This window comes from Muntiacus reevesi, chromosome 15 (genome assembly GCF_963930625.1).
Source record: "Muntiacus reevesi chromosome 15, mMunRee1.1, whole genome shotgun sequence".
NCBI lineage: Eukaryota > Metazoa > Chordata > Mammalia > Artiodactyla > Cervidae > Muntiacus > Muntiacus reevesi.
The window spans coordinates 32,505,848-32,525,854 of record NC_089263.1 but is presented as its reverse complement, the minus strand read 5'-3'; the positions used below and the strand labels follow the sequence as shown (position 1 = coordinate 32,525,854).

At 52.7% G+C, this 20,007-nt stretch overlaps 1 protein-coding gene across 6 annotated transcripts in view; it reads left to right on the top strand.

The window, feature by feature from the left end:
- PML (PML nuclear body scaffold) overlaps window positions 1-20,007 on the top strand; it is a 54,012-nt gene that overhangs the window by 28,562 nt on the left and 5,443 nt on the right. For 2 of the 6 annotated variants that reach the window (XM_065906021.1, XM_065906023.1), the window contains exons 3-7: window positions 1,146-1,726; window positions 3,437-3,507; window positions 9,487-9,606; window positions 10,017-10,275; window positions 11,575-11,627. In XM_065906021.1, the coding sequence (XP_065762093.1) occupies window positions 1,146-1,726; window positions 3,437-3,507; window positions 9,487-9,606; window positions 10,017-10,275; window positions 11,575-11,627 (1,084 nt within the window). Of the gene's footprint in view, window positions 1-1,145; window positions 1,727-3,436; window positions 3,508-4,042; window positions 5,960-9,486; window positions 9,607-10,016; window positions 10,276-10,843; window positions 10,938-11,574; window positions 11,628-12,134; window positions 13,354-20,007 lie in introns of those variants that run through there. The other 4 variants (XR_010659094.1, XM_065906022.1, XM_065906024.1 and 1 more) reach the window with 4 other exon arrangements.

The following is a 20,007-nucleotide window of genomic DNA, read 5'->3' as shown; positions in this document are numbered from 1 at the left end:
TTGGGTGGACTCTGGGAGTTGGTGATGGACAGGGAGGCCTGGTGTGCTGTGGTTCATGGGGTCGCAAAGAGCCGGACACGACTGAGTGACTGAACTGAACTGAAGATTATGCTTGTAGACCTAGATGAGGAGTGTACTGGACAAAAGTTAAATTAGAGGAGGAAGTTACAAATAATCGTTTAGCATGATCTGATTTTTTCTTTTTAAACATCAACCTGCCCAAAATTGTTGTAGGTATGAGTCAGTTATTTAAGCTCTGAACATCTTGTTTTCTTCTATCTGTGAAGTGAGGATAATAATAATTCTCTCTTAAAAAACTCTATCGAGGATTAAATGGGATGAAATGTATCAAGTCCTTAGAATTCTGCTAGCAGCAGAAGAGTGTGAACATTTATGTGAAGTGGTTTGAAAAGCCAAAAGTGTGAAGGATGCACCCAGGATGCTCCCCTGCTTGCCTCCGAGGTGGAGAAAAGAAATTCAGAAGTGCTGGGTGCTTCTGATGATGATTAACTCTGCTTTTTTAAAGAAAAATTATTTAATTGGAGGATAATTACTTTACAATATTGTGATGGCTTTTGCCATACATCAATATGAATCAGCCATGGGCATACATGTGTCCCCACATCCTGAAACCCCCTCCCACCTCCCTCGCCACCCTGTCCCTTGGGTTGTCCCAGAGCACTAGCTTTGGGTACCCTGCTTCACGCATCGAACTTGCATTGGTCATCTATTTTACATATGGGAATGTACGTATTTCAATGGTATTCTCTCAAATCATCCCACCCCCGCCTTCTCCCATGGAGTCCAAAAGTCTGTTCTTTACATCTGTGTCTCCTTTGCTGCCCTGCATGTAGGATCTTTGTTACTGTCTTTCTAAATTACATATATATGTGTTAATATACAGTATTTTATGGATGCAGGCCAGCTATTACTACTTCAGTAACTTTTTTATGTTCCAGTAAGTTTTATTGGTAGTTTGGGTACTATCACCATACCCAGAAACACTGAACTGAGAAAAGCACAGACAGAAACATACCAGAATTCAGAGTTTTGTAACTTTTTTGAAGAGGCATTTAATAAAGAACGTTTAAAGAGAAAAAGAAAGCAGGAATGCCCTAAATCAGGCCAACCTTCTGTGTCCGCAGCATCTACTGCCGGGGCTGCTCCAAGCCCCTGTGCTGCTCGTGCGCACTCCTGGATAGGGACCACAGCGAGCTCAAGTGCGACATTAGCACGGAGATCCAGCAGCGGCAGGATGAGCTGGACACCATGACCCAGGACCTGCAGGAGCAGGACCGCGCCTTTGCGGCAGCGCAGGCGCAGATGCGCTCTGCCATCACCCAGCTGGGCCGCGTCCGCGCCGACACCGAGGAATTCATCCGAGAGCGCGTGCGTGACGTTGTCGCGCACGTGCTCGAGCTGGAGCGTGAGCTGCTGGAAGGCGTGGGTGCGCGGTACCAGCGCGACTACGAAGAGATAGCGGGCCAGCTGGGCCGGCTGGACGCCGTGCTACAGCGGATCCGTATGGGCAGCGTGCTGGTGCAGAGGATGAAACTGTATGCCTCGGACCAGGAGGTGCTGGACATGCATGACTTCCTGCGCAAGGCACTCCACCAGCTGCGCCAGGAGGAGCCCCAGAGCCCGCGAGCCACGGTACACACAGACAGCTTCGACACATTCAGGATGCGCCTGCAGGACCTCCTCTCTTGCATCACCCAGGGTACAGGTAAGCCACCATCACCTCATGGCTGGCCTGTTTACCCTGTGAGGGTTTGGGCCTGCCGCTGCCCCAGGGGAAAGGCGGGTGGAAAAGATCAGCCCGGTGTGACGTAAGATGAAACTGTGGGGTTTTATTAAGTCTCTTGGGTTTGATCACATCATAGGTTACAGAGCGCAGGATAAGTCTGGGGGAGCAGAAGCCTGCAGCCACCCAGAAGGGTCACATCTGACTGATTTACAAAACCCTAAGTATTAGTTGTGATCTTGTGACCCTCAAGGAAGTTGAAAGTGAAAATCACTCAGTTGTGTCCAACTCTGAGATCCCCGTGAACTGTAGCTGCCAGGCTCCTCTGTCTGTGGAATTCTCCAGGCAAGAGGGACTGGAGTAGGTTGCCAATTCCTTCTCCAGGGAATCTTCCCGACCCAGGGATTGAACCCTGGTGTCCTGCATTGCAGGCAGATTCTTTACCGCTTGAGCCACTTGGGGAAGCCCCTCAAGGGACTTAAAAAACTATAAAGCTGAGAACCATACCCTGTATCATTTTAGCCCCAGAGGGGCCAACCACTTCAAGAGGTTCTCATAAGCCCCCCCACCTGTGTCCAGCAACAGAGAACTCAACAGGAACGTGAGGTTTGGGTGGGGCTGAGAACCTCCACCACCACCACTCCTACCCCCCACCCCCATTCCCTGGTTGGGTGCTTACCTAAAACCAGGCTAGGGCTCAGTGGAGGAGATCTTTTGCCCCTCAGATGGCCTGCCATCTGGACTAGCTGCCTACCTTTGTGGGCCCTGCCTGGTATTGGGCACTAGGGAAGTGGAAAGACAGAGGACCAGCTTCTGACCTGGAGTTGTCCAGTCCAGCTGGGAGACAGTGTCGGGGCTCATCATGTGGCTGGAGAATGAGACAGGGTTTGGCTCTGCAGCCCAAATCCAGGAGTTTCAGCAGCTCTCTAGGCGCTGGAGGCAGCAGGGAGGCTTCCAAGAGACACAGGGGCTGCTCAGGAGGGCCTCCAGGGTAGGGAGGCTGAAATGGCTCTTTGACTAAATCTCCGGTTCTGGTGTGAGGATGCCCTTTCACTGAGAAAGGGGAGGGAAGCCTCGGAATCTGAAGGTTCTTGGGCAGATGGCAGTGATGGAGACCTGCTCACTCCTGCCCTCAGAGCTAGTGAATGTGGATTCATCAAAATGCAGTCCTAGCGTGGACATGCGCCTTCTCCACCTGGGTGGTGACTATTACTGCATGTACAGGACATGACCTCCATAGAGTTTAAACAGCTTGCCTCGGTGGTGGCAGAGAAAGGAGTTGTTTTATCTTCCAGCATGAGAGATTTAGATTTAATAAAAACAGGCCACAAGTCAGAAGAGTGTCATGGAGCTCTCACTGTGCAGATAAATCAGTGAGCAGTAACGCTGTTAGGATTGTCCATGCTTTGCCTTGGTGCCGGCCCCAAGATGGAGAGAGATCTGTGCTTGGGGTCTGGAGCCAAAGGCAAGCACTCTCCCATGCCACCCCTCTCTTCCTTCTAGGTGAGTTCATGCCCACTGCAATCAGGGAGCTTTCTTCCCAACTACAGCCACTCCATGGAGCTGCCAGAGGCCCTGGAAAATGGGTCTCCAGGAAAAGCAACAGGGATGTTTCCTTTGTCACTGTCCTCAGACAGGATGCCTCACCAGGAACGTCTCTGACCTGCCCATGACCTTCTTTGTGTTCTCCAGATGCAGCTCTATCCAGGAGAGCCAACCCAGAAGCTGCCAGCACTCCCAGAGACACTTGTAGCACTGACCCGGTGAGATGGACTTGAGGTTTGAAGGGGAGGTAGTCCATCCTGCAGGCCTGGTGGGTTGGGAGTTCCCCTCCATCGGGAAGGAAACTGAGTCTTGCTGCCCCTGTGTCTGCAGGCAACAGAGGAGAGAGAGCACCTGAGAGAATGACAGCAAGGGCCTGGACTGGAGCCTTCAGTGGGAGGGGGCAGAGGAAGGGCTGGCTGGCTCTGGGCTCCTAAGTGCCATAGTAGGTCTTGATGTGTCCAGGAGGTATTAGGCCCAGGGGTGGACAGGAGATAAAGGAGTGGTCCCTGGCAGGCAGGCCCTTGATAGACCTGGCAGATGTCCCTCCCTTCTGTGTGCCCCACTCCAGATATGTGGCCTTTCCCCCACATATGCTTCTGGAGAGGAATGGAGAATGAGGCCAGGAGTCAGACAGTGATCGCAGCAGCCTGGGTTCCGTCGATGTGATTTCAGGGCCATCACAGTCCTAAGAGCCATAGTATTCAGGGTTGGAAAGCGCCCGCACTCCCTCTCATGTGGCCATTCCCTCTGCAGCACCGCTGACCTGCGACTGTCCAGCCGTCATGCACACACCTCCAGGGGAAGGAAGCTTGCTCGTTCTTGAGGCTTGAGCCACTCCCATCTCTGCAGTGCTCTTAGGGTGCATCCCTGGGTGCAAATGCAGTGGCATCCTGTTAACCTGTCCTCTTGGCTACGTGCATGCATTTCTCCTCTCTCCCAGGATAAGCTTTTTCAGTTCCTCCCTGGATCGGGCACCTGGTCTGCTCCCCATCCTGGTCATCCAGGTGTGTGTGCCTGTCAAGGAGCTGGGCCCAGGATTGACTGGCCATCCATGGAAAGCAGGTCTTCTGATGAGGGCAGTCAGCCTTGCTAGCTTTGCCGTGGCTAACCTCTCTTGTAGGAGACAGAGATTGCTGTAGGTTGAGGCAATTAGAAGAGGCTTCCCACAGGAGGCAGAACTTAGGACCTGAGAGCTTTAGAGTTAGGAGAAATCTTGGAGTCTGACCTGCTTTTGTATAGAGAATGAAGCTAAGACCCCAAGAGAGGGTGTCACTTAACCCAAGGCCACACAGCATGCTAATGCTAAGGGCAGGACTTGAAGCCAGCTCCCAACTGTCTTGGGTACTGCATTCCCATATACACACATATAAAATTTTAAAAGGACATTTAATTCTGGATATTTAGGACAAGTAATACAATCACATGGTCAGAAATTGTAATAAAAACATAGAAAGTGATAATGTCTCCCTCCCACCTTGTCCCCCATCTGACCAGTGTTTACACCCATATTATTGTTGTTTAGTCACTGAGTTGTGTCCGACTCTTGCAACCCCATAAACTGTATGCCTGCCAGGCTCCTCTGTCCATGAGATTTCCCAGGCAAGAATACTAGAGTGGGTTTTCATTTCCTTCTCCAGGGAATCTTCCCAACCCAGGGATCAAGCCTGCATCTCCTGCATTGAGAGGCTGATTCTTTACCACTGAGCCACCAGCGAAGACCTACCTATATATCTATCTTTATTAATTTCCTGGGCTTCCCTGGTGGCTTATATCCTTCCAGAATTTCTTTATGTAGTTACAAGCAAACATGACTATATATTTGTTTTTTTTTTTTGGACAAAGGTAGCATAGTGCCGCATATATATCATACCTAGGGCACAATACTGTTGGGGAATTCTTATCTCATCAGTAGGCAGGGAGCTGCCTGATGCCTTTTTACATCTGCATAGTGGTCTGTGCTAAAATAGGTGTAGCATGATTTGTTTAGCCAGTTCCTTGGCTTTTAGGTTATTTTGATATGATAGACAATGCTAGAATGAAAAAATGTCTTCAAAGAAATTATGAATGGTGGTGACAAGTGCCCCAGGGCCACAGACTGCACTGGCTTCCCGGTGCCAGTCATTAGTTAATGAACAGCAAGAGAGCCTGTGTTGTCTTGTGTGAAGACGGTCTAGGTGTTTTTCTGGGCCTTGTCTTGTGCCCTGTCGCTGCCAGCTACTAAGCAGGTTGAACTTGGAGCATCAGAAGAATGCTCTGTGCAGACTCTTGCTTTCACTTTGGTAATAGGCTTGGGGGTGGGGGTGGATGGAGCCGGGGAATGGAAGTGGGTCATACACCATGAGTGCAAAGGACAGGTGCGGCTGCTTGAGGGAGGCAGGCGTGGTCTGGCTGTGCCAGGAAAGAAGTACCACTCGGACCCACATTCCTGCCTTAGGAGGCAGGAACTGGGCTTCCAGCACCAACACGCATCCCTCTTGAAACCTCTGGTTTAGTTTCATCCCCACACCGTGCCTAGGTGGAGAGGATGATAAGTACCAACTGGTGTAATTAACTAGGAGCACTTGGGTAGGACAGCACCTCGGACATTGTCCTTCCTGTCTCCCTTGGTTCTTTCTGTAATGATGTCACAATACTTTAATGGAAAAAATAAATTGTTTTAAAACTGTAAAATAACTATGAATCAGTCATGATGATTTTTTTTCTTTACTGAGCCCTCGTGTGTGTCCCTGCTTCATTAACATGGGTAGGGGGTGTCAGGAAGGATGGGCAGAGGCTGAGAGGAGCCCAGCTCTGTCTTTGGAGAGTTCACAGCCCACATGGAAAGAGGTTCTGTTGCATGCCAGCAGTTTTCAGAGACACACACAGACGGGCAGACCAAGACCTTTCCAACTCTTTTCATTTTTTAAAAAAAATTTATTTTTTGGCTGCACTGGGTCTTCATTGCTCACTCGAGCTCTTTCTAGTTGCCGCAAGTGGGGGCTACTCTCTAGTTGCGGTGTGCACACTTCTCCTTGGGGTGGCTTCTCTTGTTGCAGAGCACAGGCTCTCAGAATGCAAGCTCAGTAGTTGTGGCACACGACCTTAGTCGCCCCTCAGCATATGGACTCTTTCTGGACCAGAAATCGAACCCAGGTCCCCTGCATTAGAAGGCAGATTCTTAACCACTGGACCACCAGTAAAGTCCCCACTCTTTCATTTTTAATGGTGATCAAATACATATAACATAAATTTGCCTGGAAGTGGAGTTGCTGATTCATATAGTAATTCTGTTTTTAATTTTTGAGGGATCACCATAAAATTTTCCTTAGTGGCTGCACTGTACTGGTGCACCAACAGTCCACAGCGGTTCCAATTCTCCACATTCTCATTCACACTTTTTTTTAAGTAATGGCCATCTTAAAGACTGTGGAGTGGTTTAAAGTTTTTGACCACCACCCACTGTAAAAGATATATTTTACATCTAACCTACTGGTGTATACACATGCACATACCTATAGCTAAAACAGAAGTTTTGTGCAATAAATTACACTTATAAATGTGATATGTACTCTTAAGATTTTTCTGTTCTGTAGTATTCTATGTAATACAAAAAATGCTAGTCATGACTTTGCTTCCGTGACCCACTCATGGGTCACAACTGTAATTTGTAAAACACTGGCACCGAGAGTACCCTGGAGATTATATATTTTTCCAAGAGGCCTGGGAGAAAATGACCTGCCAGATTATCCTCTCCTCCCACACAACCCGCCCCCCACCCCAAACAGGTCCACTCTCTGATTCAGATAGACAGCTCTTCTCTCTTTTTGTGAAGATGTTGAGAAAAAGAAACCCGGGAAGGAGGGGAGGAAATCAGTCCATGATAGTCCATGATTTGGGAACCCACATTTGACATGAATGCACTTGACATCAAGAAGAGCCCCACCTCGGGGTCCTGGTCCCCAGCACACGGCCTGTCCTGCTGGGCTTCCCTGCCTTCCTCTCCCCAGGCTTGGCCAGGTAAGCCCTGCCGTTCACCCTGCGAGGTTGGGCCTGACCACATGCTCCACCGCACAGGAGTGGACAGAGCCTGTCGCCGTGAGGAAAGCACATTCCTGACCTCACTCTCTTACAACCCAATGCCTGGGTTTTCTAACACAGCTCAGCTTAGCCAAGAGCCCCCTCCAGCTATGTGGATGGACCTCGGGCTCCGGATGGACCCTTGTCTGCCGAGTGCATAGGGAGTGTGAGGCGCCAAGGGGTCAGGATTGGAGGCAGGAGGGGCAGGCCGGGGCCCCTGGACTGAGCACCGGAATCTGGGCCTCTCATTGCAGAGGGATGCTTGCCACATCACAAACACCGTTTCAGCAAAAGCTCCAGCTTACTCTTGAGTTTCCCACGATAGGGAAAGATGGTGCAGAGGGACATAAAGGAGACAGTGAGTGAAGAAAAGGGAGTGTACTCAGGCGCAGAAAGGGAACTTGCATTTCAGAAGCACTGGATTTGGACTTCTCTGGTGGCGCAGTGGATAAGAATCTGCCTACCGGTGCAGGGGACGTGGGTTCAATCCCTGGTCTGGGAAGATTCCACATGCCGCAGAGCAGCTAAGCCCATGCGCCTAGAGCCTGTGCTCCACAAAAGAGGCCCTCACCCCAAAACTGGAGAGTAACCCCCTCTTGCCACAACTAGAGAAAGCCCGCACAAAGCAATGAAGATCCAATGCAGCCAAAAATAAACAAATCTTTAAAAAATTAAAAATAACACTAGTTTCAAGCCCCGGGTCCAGGCCCCTATTAGGTATATGATCTTAGGAAATCACTTCACCTCTCTGTGCCTTGGTTTCCTTCTCTGTAGATGGGCAATAATATAATATATATATATAATATAATAATATATAATATAGCACCATCTCCTTTTTTTTAAACTGTAATTTCATTGTAAAATTCACATAAGAAAATTCACCATTTTAACTATTTTAAAGTGTACCATACAGTGACATTTAGTGCGCTCACAGTCTGGTATAACTGTCCCAGACTGTAGTTTCTGTACTTTCATTTCCACAAAAGGAAAGCCCATATCCATGGAGCAGTCACTCCTCACTTTCCCTCCCCCAACCTTGGCGACCCCCGATCTGCTGTCGTTGTGCAGTTGGCACTTCTGGCTATTTCGTATAAATGGATCATAGAGTATGCATTCTTCTGTGGCTAGCTGTCCACTTATCATGATGTGTTCAAGGTTCATCCACCTTGTGAGGTCAGAACGTCATTCCTTTCTATGGCTGAATAGCATTCTCCTGAATGGCTACCCTACATTTTATCTCTTTATCCATTGACATTTGGGCTGCTTCCACCTTTAGGCTATTGTGAACAGGTGATGGGGCGGGGGGCAATGTCAGCTCATGGAAGAGTCCCCTCCCTATTATGAATTTGCAGCTAGAGAGGAGCTACTACCATTAGTAGGGACCACGAGCACCACTTTGTCCCTAGAGTTGTTTGTGCTGGTCTGTGCTTAGTCGCTGAGTCATGTCTGACTCTGCAACGCCATGGACTGTAGCCCGCCAGGCTTCTCTGTCCAGGAGGATTCTCCAGGCAAGAATACTGGAGTGGGTTGCTATGCCCTCTTCCAGGGCATCATTCCAACCCAAGGACTGAACCCAGGTCTCCCACATTACAAGTGGATTCTTTACCGTCTGAGCCACTGGGGAAGCCCCGGAGTTGTCTAGGCTGGGCCTACTTGTCAAGCAAGCCTTGAATTGTTGGGTAGTGTGATCCCTGAGGTCATCTTCTGGCACCATTAGGATGCACAGGCATTGACGTGGTCCCTGGGGTGCCAGCAACTCAGGGTTGCCAGGGGGTGAAGTCATAGAGGCTGCAAGGAAGACTCCTGGTCCCCATTAGGCTCTCAGTATTGGACCAGGATCCAGCTCTTATGTCTGGGTGAGGCCTTGGAGACTGAGCTGACCCCAAGCCAGGGGACCTGGCTGGTCCTCCTGCCTGGATATTTTCTTTCTTTCTTTCTTTCTTTAATATTTATTTATTTGGCTACACTGGGTTTTAGTTGAGGCACAGGTGCTCTTTAGTTTCAGCGTGTGAGATCTAGTTCCCTGACCAGGGATCAAACCTGAGCCCCCTGCATTGGGAGTGCAGGGACTTAGCCCCTGGAGCACCAGGGAAGTCCCCTGCCTGGTCATTTCTGACTACTTCTGTTTCCCAACTTTGCAGCCAGAGGAGGTGCAGAGGGACCAGGAGCAAGCCTCGGGACTGGCCGTGGTACAGCCGGTGCCAGGGGCACACCCTGTGCCGGTGTATGCCTTCTCCATCCAAGACCCCTCCCGCAGAGAAGTAAGATGTTCCCCAGCCTTAGCCTCCCCTTCCCAGGCCCCAGATCCCACTCGGTGGTAAGAGGTGGAATGGAAGTGAGAACCCAGACCTCAACAGGCACTTACTCTGAGCCCACCCAGCTCTTGGTGGCCGTGTCAGGAAGCTCCCCTCCAAGCAGGAGCCCTTCCCAGGGCAGTCAGAAGCCAGCAGAGATGGGTGGTCAGTGGTCACCAGCAGGGCCAGTGTGCCTGCTGACCTGGGAGGGCCTCTGTGTAGAGAGGTGTGATCTGCATGACAGAGAGCAAAGGGGAGAGCAGGAGTAAAGGGCATGGGGCGGGGAACAGAGTCCTACCACTCAGGTCTGGGTCTCTGCCCACTGCCCTGGTGCCCTGGAGGCTCCTGACTCTGCCCTGTGACTCCCCACTGCACAGGAGGTCACCAACACGGCCACCCCGCAGAAGAGGAAGGCCTGCCAGACAGAGTGCCCCCGGAAGGTCATCAAGATGGAGTCTGAGGAGGGGGAAGAGTCTAGGTTGGCTCGGAGCTCCCCTGAGCAGCCCAGGCCCAGCACCTCCAGGGCAGTCTCGCCACCCCACCTGGATGGGCCCCCCAGCCCCAAGAGCCCCATCATAAGAGATGAGCTCTCGCTGCCTGACAGCAACCATCAAACCGGCGACCCTGCAGAGACAGGTAGGGAGGGAGTAGGGGTGGGCGGCACGGGCTGAGGCCTGCCTCCTGTCTCCCCGGGGCTGGGTGGGACCCCTCCTCTGCATCCCGATGCCCTTCCCAGGAAGCCCAAGGCCAGCAGCATTCCCTGTGTGTCTTGCCCTCAGCTGCCACCAAACGGGGAAGGGCAAGTCCAGGGTTTGTCTGGGTTGGGGAGGCTGGCGCGAGGATGCCCGTGTAGGGAGCATGATGGGCTGAGGAACATTTCCTTAGCTCCTTCCCCCGACACACTCTTTTTGAACCCAGACCATGCCTCTGCACAGGCTGGGTCTCCCCAAACAATGTTTGCTGGTGGGTGTCTAGCACATGCTCAGAGAAGACTTGGGTAAAGTCCACACCCATCAGTTCCCAAATTTTTTTTACAAAGGCCATCCACCTAAAGTATCTCGTTTGTTCAAGGTATCTTTTATGGCCACTGCCAGAGAGGGAGTCCTTTCATGTGAGTGGAGGTCAACCCACAGAATTCTGGAATGTTCAAGACAGTTCTTCCTGGAGCTGTCTTACCCAGTGTCCAGCTTTGTTTTCATTCTAGGTCCCACGCTGACCCCTGTCCCTGGTCACACTGAACCCTGACCCTGGCCGCACGCTCAGCCCCAACGGAGAATCCTTGCTCACAAATGCTATTGGTAATCAGAAGGTTTTGTAAACCTAAAATATCTTTTAACTCAAACATCTCGGTTCACGGAGCTGAGAATTGGAACAACCAGTGTGCTGCTTTAGGATGGCCCAAGGTTCCAAACCAGGTGATGCTTGTCACACCCCCTCCACAGGTAGTCACTTCTGAATCATTCCAGGGCCAGCAGCTGAATTAAGTCTTCACAGACAAGGCATAGCAGGCAGTGATGGAAAGCCACCTTGAGTAACCCCTCCGTACAGGCAGATCCTGGCTTCCCAGGTGGCCCAGTGGTAAAGAACCCGCTTGCCAACACAGACAGACATCAGAGAGGTGGCTTCGATCCCTGCATTGGGGGTCCCCTGAAGGGAGGCACGGCAACCCACTCCAGTATTCTTGCCTGGAGAATTCCACTGGCAGAGAGGCCTGGCGGGCTACATCCACAGGGTTGCAAAGAGTCAGACCTAACTGAGGGACTAAACAGGCAGATCCACACTGGCCGACATGCTGAATGTTGACAGCCCCCTTGCAGGACACATGTCACCCGCCCAGCCCACTGGCCTGCAAGGATTCCCACAGGAGAACACCCCGGGCTCCGTTCACGAGCAGTCCTGCCGGGACCTAACCCCATCTCCCTTGCTCCATTTCAGAGGAGCGCGTCGTGGTGATCAGCAGCTCAGAAGACTCAGATCCTGAAAACCCGGTGAGTGGTTCAGAAGTCTGGCCCAGGACACTGCCTCCCCCCATTCCAGGTCCCGGGGGGCACAGCCCCCAGCAGGTGACTCTCAGACTCACCTTGCGCCCGGGGGATCTATCAGCGAGGCAGTGAGTCCCGAGCTGTCCGGAGGATAGTCTCCAATTGCCAGCTGTGGCCTGGATCACCCCGGCCCTCCCGTTGTACCAGGGCAGGAGCCATCAGTAATCACATGTACTCTTTCTGAAGAGCTGGACGGGGCTTCCCTTCAGAGCCCTGTGTCTTTTCTGGACTAGCCAGTGCCTGTATCTGCAGCTTCCTTATGCATTTTCTGCCTCCTGAGTCTCAGTGAGGAGGGCGGACCCGCACCCATTCCCCCGGTTAATGTCAGCGATGCAGGGCCCAGACTAGCATGTTGTGACTCCACATAAGCAGAACTTTCTTTAAAGTCATCCCACAGTGGGACAAGTGGCCGCATGGGTTGTGACCCTCCTGTCCCCGGATCTTTGTTCATAGAGGGTCATAGAGGCCGGGCTGTCGCCTGCCCAGGGGCGAAAGGGATCAGAATTAGAGTGGAAGGCTGGACTGGGTGGCCCCTGAGGCCCCTGCCAGCCCTCAGTCTGAGGTTCTGTGTTGGAAAGCGTGCGGAGCCCACTGAGACCGCCGTCCTGCCTCCTTCCTCGTCCGTCCACCCTCCGCCGAGAGCTCGCGGAGCGTCCCACCCCCTCTGGGCCTCTCGTCTGTCCCGTGGCACATGCCGCCCCCCGGCTTGGCCTCCCCACCATCCCGCCCAGCAAGCTGCCGTCCCCGACGCTGAGAGCCCCAGCCAGCCTGCCGGTCACCAGGAGCAAGCCGCCGTCCACCGTGGGATCAGCTTCCTGTCACGCGGGGTGCAAAGAGCCCTGCGCCCTCGAAGCACCTTTCACCTGCCCCTCAAAGCGTATGGTGCCCACACGTGGACTTGGCTTTCCCCCACGGGTCAGACCACCACCCCGGCCACCACTGGGCCTCCCAGCCAACCTGCCAATCCCCAGGAGGATCCCGCCGGCCCCCAGAGGGCCGGTGGCCAACCCCGCCTGTTGCGACTGGCTACACGACCCCTTGACGCCTTCCCCGCTGTGTCCCAGTGGCTCAACATCTTTCCCCTTCCTCACTCCCCTGGGATCTCCCAGCGTAACACCTTTTACAGGAGAATAATGGGGGGAGGCAGAGCATCCCAAATTCCTGGAGCAGAGGTCTCCCCTGGGGATCCTAGCAGGGCCGTCACAGAGAATCCCCCAGTCCAGGTCCCCATGGAGGCCTCTCCAAGTGCATTCCTACCACCCTGCCCCCTGGAGAGACCACCCACCAGCACAGACACCCCGCAGACAAGCCTCTGAGAGCCCCAGGTACCTCCCTCCTCTGCAGCCCTGGAGATTGGAAGGTTGGCATCCCGTACATCTTGTCACAGAATGAAGCAGGGAATGAATGGCTCCATGGACCTCTGAACAAAGAGGCTTAAGGCCTCCCCAGCCAGGATATTCTGGTTCTGCACATCCTCAGGTCTCTTTGCCCAAGACGAAGCTTCTCACACCCTTTGCAGCTCCCACTGCCCCATTCTCCCACCCCAAGCCTTCCCACTGGGCCTCTGCCAGGATGTAAGCCCATGAGGGCAGGGACTGCGTGGCTCCCAGGCCCTGGCAGGTGTGGCTGCTCAATAAACACTCATTGAACGATTACCCTTGCAAACCCTTCTTCCATGACCATCAGATTCCCTGCTGGGCCTACCTCCTCCTGGCTGGCGGTCTTTGGCTCCTCTGCACAGACACCTGGTTCACCTGTGGGGTTGCTGTGACCCTCTTGCCTCTATTCCCTGTGTGAGCCTCAGAGGTGGGAGGTGGGGTCCAGGCCCTCTGTGCCTCCTGGACTGTTTCGGTTCTACTATCTGGCAGCATCCTCCAGGCCCTTGAGGTTCGGGCTCTCCAGATGAACCCCACTTTCCCCAGCTCATCTCAGACATCCTTCTGCTCCCCACCATGTAGGAAGACGGCCTCCTAGGTTTCCTCTCGCCACTCAGGTTCCGCTTTCCTCCTGGGTGACTCCCACATCCACCAGCCTGGCCTCTCCTTGACGTTTCAAGGATCTTTGCCCCATTCCCCAGTAACTGCCAGCCCCACGCCTCTTGCCTCCTCTCCCCCCAGACCACTGCATCACTGAGAACTTTCCTTCTCTAGACTGGCCCAGACTGACCATAGCCTCCTATTCCTTGAGCTCCCCATCAGTTATTTCCAGGACAAGGGCTCTCTCCCTCCCAGTTCCTTCTGCCATTACCTCCCACCCACCAGTCAGCAAGGTCCACCGTTTCAGCCAGTCTTCCACCAGGATCTTGGTGCCCTGTCTCCCCACCGCCCCGCTCCTGGTAGCCGGCCCTCCAAACACAGCCCTGGAAGGAGGCAGTCGTGTCTTCTGCTCTGCACTGCCACCTGGAGGCCAACTTCTGATGGAGAAAAGTCAAGGGGAGGAAAGCTACAGATGATTTGTCTCCTGGGCTCCTTGGCCTCCTGCCTAGGCATGCCCCGCCCCCTGCTCTTCAGGGCACCTCGCTGCACCCCTACTTCCCTAGCTCTGGTCCCTCTTCCCCACCCTTGCTCTTGGCTGGTGGCTGCACCTTCTGCCCTAGGAGGACCATAGGACAGGTGGCATGACAGCGGCCCACATCTTGCTTTCTGATGACTGATTGACCTGACCCCATCACATCCCTCCCCATCCCTTCTGTTAGGATGGTGAGGGTGACCACCCCCCTCTAGGACTCACTCCTCCTCTTCCTGGCCCTGCCCTCCTGCCCTTTGGGAACCTCCCTCCATCTCCCCATCCTGATTTGCATCTTCAAACACTTCCTGTGGGCTGTAACTAAGCACCCTGGAGAAAGTCCTACGGTTGTATTCATTCCCCCCACACATACCATTTACACGCTTCAACCTTCATCCCCTCGGCGCTCCTTCCTTGCCCCAGTTCCCTGCTCTTCCCCACCAGGCCTGTGAGCCCTGCCACCATCTCCAGATGGTGCCTCTGAGTCCAGTGGTCACCTTCAGTCCTAACGCCCCAAGACTTTGCTTCCCTTGGGTTCAGGAGGTTTCCTTCTGCAGCTCTGGCTGGTCCTCCTCACCTCTGCTTCAGGTCTCTTCATTCTTTTAAATGTTGTTCTTTCAGCTTTAGGTTCTTGGATCTCATCTTCTAGAATCTGTACACTCTCCCCTTGATCTCAACCATGCACATGGCTGTCTATGGGCTCCTGCCCGCCAGACCAATAAACCCAGTAGCTGCCCAGTATCTCCACTCAGATGCCCCACAGAAACCTCAAATTCACCTTGCCTCTTGTCCTCTCTGTAAGTTGCACACATCTGCCTAGTTGCAAAAGCTGGGACCCCAGAGCTGCCCAGGACTCCCCCCACCCTTTTTACTATTCCTCAGAGCCAATCACTTTGTGAGTCTTTCCATGTTCTAAATTCCTCAGAAAGCTGGTTACTTCTTTCTATCCCGTAATCTTGATAACATTAAAACAAGGTTAACCCTGGATGGAAGTAGAAGCCTGGGAAAGAAAGCAAGAGAAGGATCTGAATGCTGTTAATCTGGCCAGACTTCATGAGAGTCAGGTAGAACTACTGAAACCAGAAATATTTTGGTGTGTGGGTGTGGGGGTGGGATCAGACTAGCACTTAGCTGTCAATAGCAAGGAGCCAGTACTCTTGCCTGGAAAACCCCATGGACAGAGGAGCCTGGTTGGCTGCAGTCCATGGAGTCGCTAAGAGTTGGACATGACTAAGCGACTTCACTTTCATGCATTGGAGAAAGAAATGGCAACCCACTCCAGTGTTCTTGCCTGGAGAATCCCAGGGATGGGGGAGCCTGGTGGGCTGCCGTCTCTGGGGTCGCACAGAGTCGGACTTCTGGGGTCGCACAGAGTCGGACACGACTTAAGCGACTTAGCAGCAAGGAGCCACTAGGTGCTATCTGAGGTTGATCAACTCAGGAAGAAGTGCATTTCAGGTTACAAAGAATTAAATGATTAGAAGCAGCTGCTCATGTCTGGAGGCAAGAGGAACCAGAGGGATACTGCTTTCGTGTAGGCGTTCTTCAGACACGCTTTTAAAATTAACCATTACAGGAGTCTGAAACTTACTGGAAAAAAAAAATTTAGAAAGCAAACAAATTAGATCCTTCTCAGTAGGCACATCTCTCATCCACCTTCCATGCTCCCTTCCAGATCCCTGGTGCTCCCAGAGTTCCTTAGCAGGAGGGGGCAGGGCGATGTCTGCAGGATGCTCCCAGCTCTCATGTCCTCCCCTCCCTATGGACTTTATCCATCCTGCCCCTGTATGAGAGCTTTGGAATGCCTGCTTAGTGGCTTCAGTCATGTCCAGCTCTTTGTGACCCCATGGACTATAGCTCGCCAGACTTCTCTGTCCATGGGATTCCCCAGCCAAGAATACTGGAGGGGTTTGCCATTTCCTTCTCCAGGGGCTCTTCCCCACCCAGAGGTTGAACTCATGTCTCTTCTGTCACCTGCTGAGTTGTAGAATAGTGGCCTGCTAAGATACTGCGTTTTCCAAGTGTACCAGGGCATGCAAGCCCCCAACTTGTGCTGCAGCTGTGTCAATGACTGGAATCCAGACATGTGGGGGCTCTGGCACCAACCTGGTGTGGTGGGCGGAGCTGGGGAGAGGCTGCTCGAGAAGCACAGGTGTTCTGTCGGAGACCTCGCCCCTGCTGGGAGAGGCAGTGGGGCTGTAGTCTTGGGGTGGAGGGGGAGTCCCAGGCCTGATGCTGGAGACCTGGGGTGAGGACTATGCTTAAAAATGTGGTGGGTCAGCCACACCTCTGCCGCGGGCCCTGTGTCAACAGAGCCAAAGGAGAAAAAGATAGATGTCCTCACCCACTCTTGCAACAGAAGATGCCCCAGTGCCCGGTAGCAGCAGGACCAAGTGGAAGCAGGAGGTGGCCTTGCCGAGGGGGCAACCTCTGGAAGAAGTGCATGGTGATGGGCAGTGGAAGGGAGGCCTGTGGGGAGCAACTGACCCAGGGGTGGGACTGTGATGCTGGTGAGTGTGCACACCAGAAAAAGAAACAGGTGCTCGGCTGAGAAGATGGGAGCCGTGGCCCCTGGAGCCTGCAGAGGGGCCAGAGCAGGAGACAGAGGGCTGTAGGGACCACAGGCTGGCTAATGGGATCATCTGGGTTAACAGATAACATGTGCGGTATCTCTGGGGCCTTCAGGCTTTGCAAGAGCTAGGGTTTTTTGTCTGCAAAATACGGGCATGCATGTGTCTGGCCAATCTGATCCCAACTGTTGCTTGAGCTCAAGTGCTGAGAAAGTTCCTCAGGAGCCGAGGACTCTCTCAATTAGCATTAACGTCGATACTAGATACTTCAGGTGAGGATGTTGAATAGCAAAGAGCTTGGCTCCTGTCTGATTTGCTGTTGCCCATACATGGAATGCATCAGTAATTAGGACAGTTGTTCCCAATCCTGGCTATGTACTGCTATCACTTGGGGGTTTTACCAAGGACAGATTCCTGAGTCCCACCCCCAGAGAGTCTAACTGAATTGGTCTGGGTGTAGCCTGGACGTCAAGATTTTTTAAAACTGCTTGTGCACAATCAAGGTTGTTGTGTTCAGTCACTAAGTCATGTCTGACTCTGTGCTGTGACCCCATGGACTGCAGCATACCAGGCTTCCCCGTCCTTTGCTGTCTCCCAGAGCTTGCTCAAACTCATGTCCATTGAGTCGGTGATGCCATTCCACCGTCTCATCCTCTGTCGCTCCCTTCTCCTCTTGAGGGATTCGATTGCATATCTATGTCAAAGAAACGCTGCTCATTTGTGTATGTATCAGCCTTGAATAGAGGTGACGTATACATGCTGGGATATGATCCAGTTTGGGAAGGGGAGATGCTGGGTCTTTCCAGATAAACCTCCTATAAGTTTTTTTGGAAGGTGATAAGGTGTCAGCCTAGTGACTTCCTAGGAGCACCTCAGTATGGCCATTACACCTGTTGTGTTGAGATGTGGTTGATCTGCTAAGTTGACTGTGATGAAGATAAGTGAAATTGAGCTCGTGAACCCAATTGCACATGTATCCTGATTGCCTGTGTATCCTGAGAAAATTGCCCGGATCCCACATGGCTCAGTTTTGCAGTCAAAGAAACACAGTCCATTAACCAACTATCTAGTATATAGTCATCTTTCAAAGACTATTACAGAGAACACAACTCATAACTCACAGCAGCACTCCTTAAATCCTTCATCCCTTCAGGCTCACCACCATCATCTCCTACTCATTGGTCCCTCAAAGCCTTTTCTCGCTTTTCACTTTCCAGTCCTCATATGTGGGCTCTGATCGCTTCCCCACTCTGGTTCTTTCTGCTGCCATTCCTTTCCCTTCCAAGCAAATCTCAAGCTTTTTCCAACGAAAGGCCCTCTCCTGGATTCTTGGGTTCAGGTCTCCGCTACTCTCCCCCTATGCTCCACCCCCCACCCCCTTAATCCTGACTGTGGAATGAGGTCGAGGAGTGGCAGGCAGTGGGGGGCGTGGAAGAGGGACAGAAAGATATCCAGCATCGGAGCCTCTATGTGCTGATTCTGTTAACCCTGGGTCTTTAGGAAAGTCTGTTTTAAATGTCAGTACTTCCTAGCTGTACTGCTGGGATTTAAGGCAGGAATGGGGAACTGCTTGTAGTGCTAGCTGGAGTTCAGTGGAAGGCATTCCTGTGAGACCAGCCCGGTGGAATAGCCATACTTTATGGTCGTTCCCCAAGGGCAAGAGAAATCTGGGCAGAAGGGGAGTCAGGGCTGGAAGATTCAGCCTTCCCTCCATTGACAACTCGACGGAAAGGGGTGTTCTTTTATTAAGGGGGCCGGCAGGGTCTTCAGTAAGTTCAGGACAAAGGATATTTCCATGACTATAAAAGAGAGAATGACCCCAGAGCCACGGGAGGCTCTTGAAAAGGGAGGTTCTCGTGACTATCGTAAGTGACCCTGGTATAAAGATGGGGGAGCTGGCTCAAAGATGCTGCTCTCCAGGGAGATCAAGTCTTGGAAAGGACTATCTGAAGAGAAGACGCTGGCTTTCCAGCCTGAAGAGACAGCGCCAGAAGACAGGCGGAAGCACTCAGGGCCACTGCGAGGGCTTCGGCAGTTTGGAGCAAAGAGAAGAAGGAATAGGGGAAGGCCATGTTGGTGGGTGGCAGAGATGACTCGGCCAAGTGGGGACGGCAAGGGGACAGCACTTCACCTGCAGTGCAGGGGAGGCCACAGCAACGGGAGTCCAGCTGTTTCCACCAGCCCGTGTGACAGCGCCACTGCCTTGTGATCAGGACAGGCACTGGAAGGTTGGAGGCGGGAAACAACTAGATTCTCCCACAGGGAGGAAGGTAGTGTCTCCTGTCGGCACTCTAGCAACTTCAGAGAAGGCTCCTGGAGAAGGCTCCCTCCAGGGAGGCCAGGGAGCCCTGATAGCAGGACAGAGACTCAGAAAGACTTGCCAAACCAGCCTTGGCTGCACGGCCAGCTCGAGGATACTGATCCACAAGGCCTATGTTTTGTCAAAGTAGGGCCTCAGGTATAAAGTCCCAGAAAACTCACAGGCTGCTGTAAGCCAAACCAGGTCTAGATGGACTCAATGAGTGTCTATCAGTGCCTAGGAGGAAGTTGGTGAGCCTGGGAGAGGGCTATGAAATGCAAATAAAGCAGAAGTCAGCCACTCACAGGAAAATTCCAGCACATTTTAATTATGGTTAGCAAAGACTTTGCACTTGGCTGAAGTTTCAGTGAAACAGAGGTTTCACCTGGAGAGTGGAAGGGCGGAAGACAGTAGGCTATTTCTGCCCAGGCCAGGGATGATAGCCAGAGGTCAGAGTTCAGAGAGGCCTTGGATGGCCTCGGGTGAGGCCAACTCCATCAGCCACCAGGGGCAGTCTGTCAGAGGGGAAGGCTGGGGCCTGCTCTGGACTCTGTCCCTGCGGGGCCCCCAGCGGGGGCCCCCAGCGGGCCCTGTGATAATGGCCACGTCCCTTCCTCCTGGTGTCTGGTTAATATCCACAGGTGACACAGGAATTTCTGAGCAGGCCGCCAAAGCTGAGCTTTGCCCGGTGGGCAGATGATAAGCAATTAACTCTATGTTATGAAAAGCTCTGCCTCCCTTCTTCACCCCAACCCCCGGGGGTTTAAACGCTTACAGCTAGAGGCCCTCCCATCCCTAGGGCCTTTCAACAGTGTTCACACCTTGGTGCTGGAGAGAACAGAGCCTCGGGTGCCCAGCCTGGTGGAACCGAGCCTTCAGCTTACCTAAGCAGCTGTGTCCTGGACGCCAGATGACAGAGAGTTCCCCGGTTCTGAGCCTACTTCTCCACTGT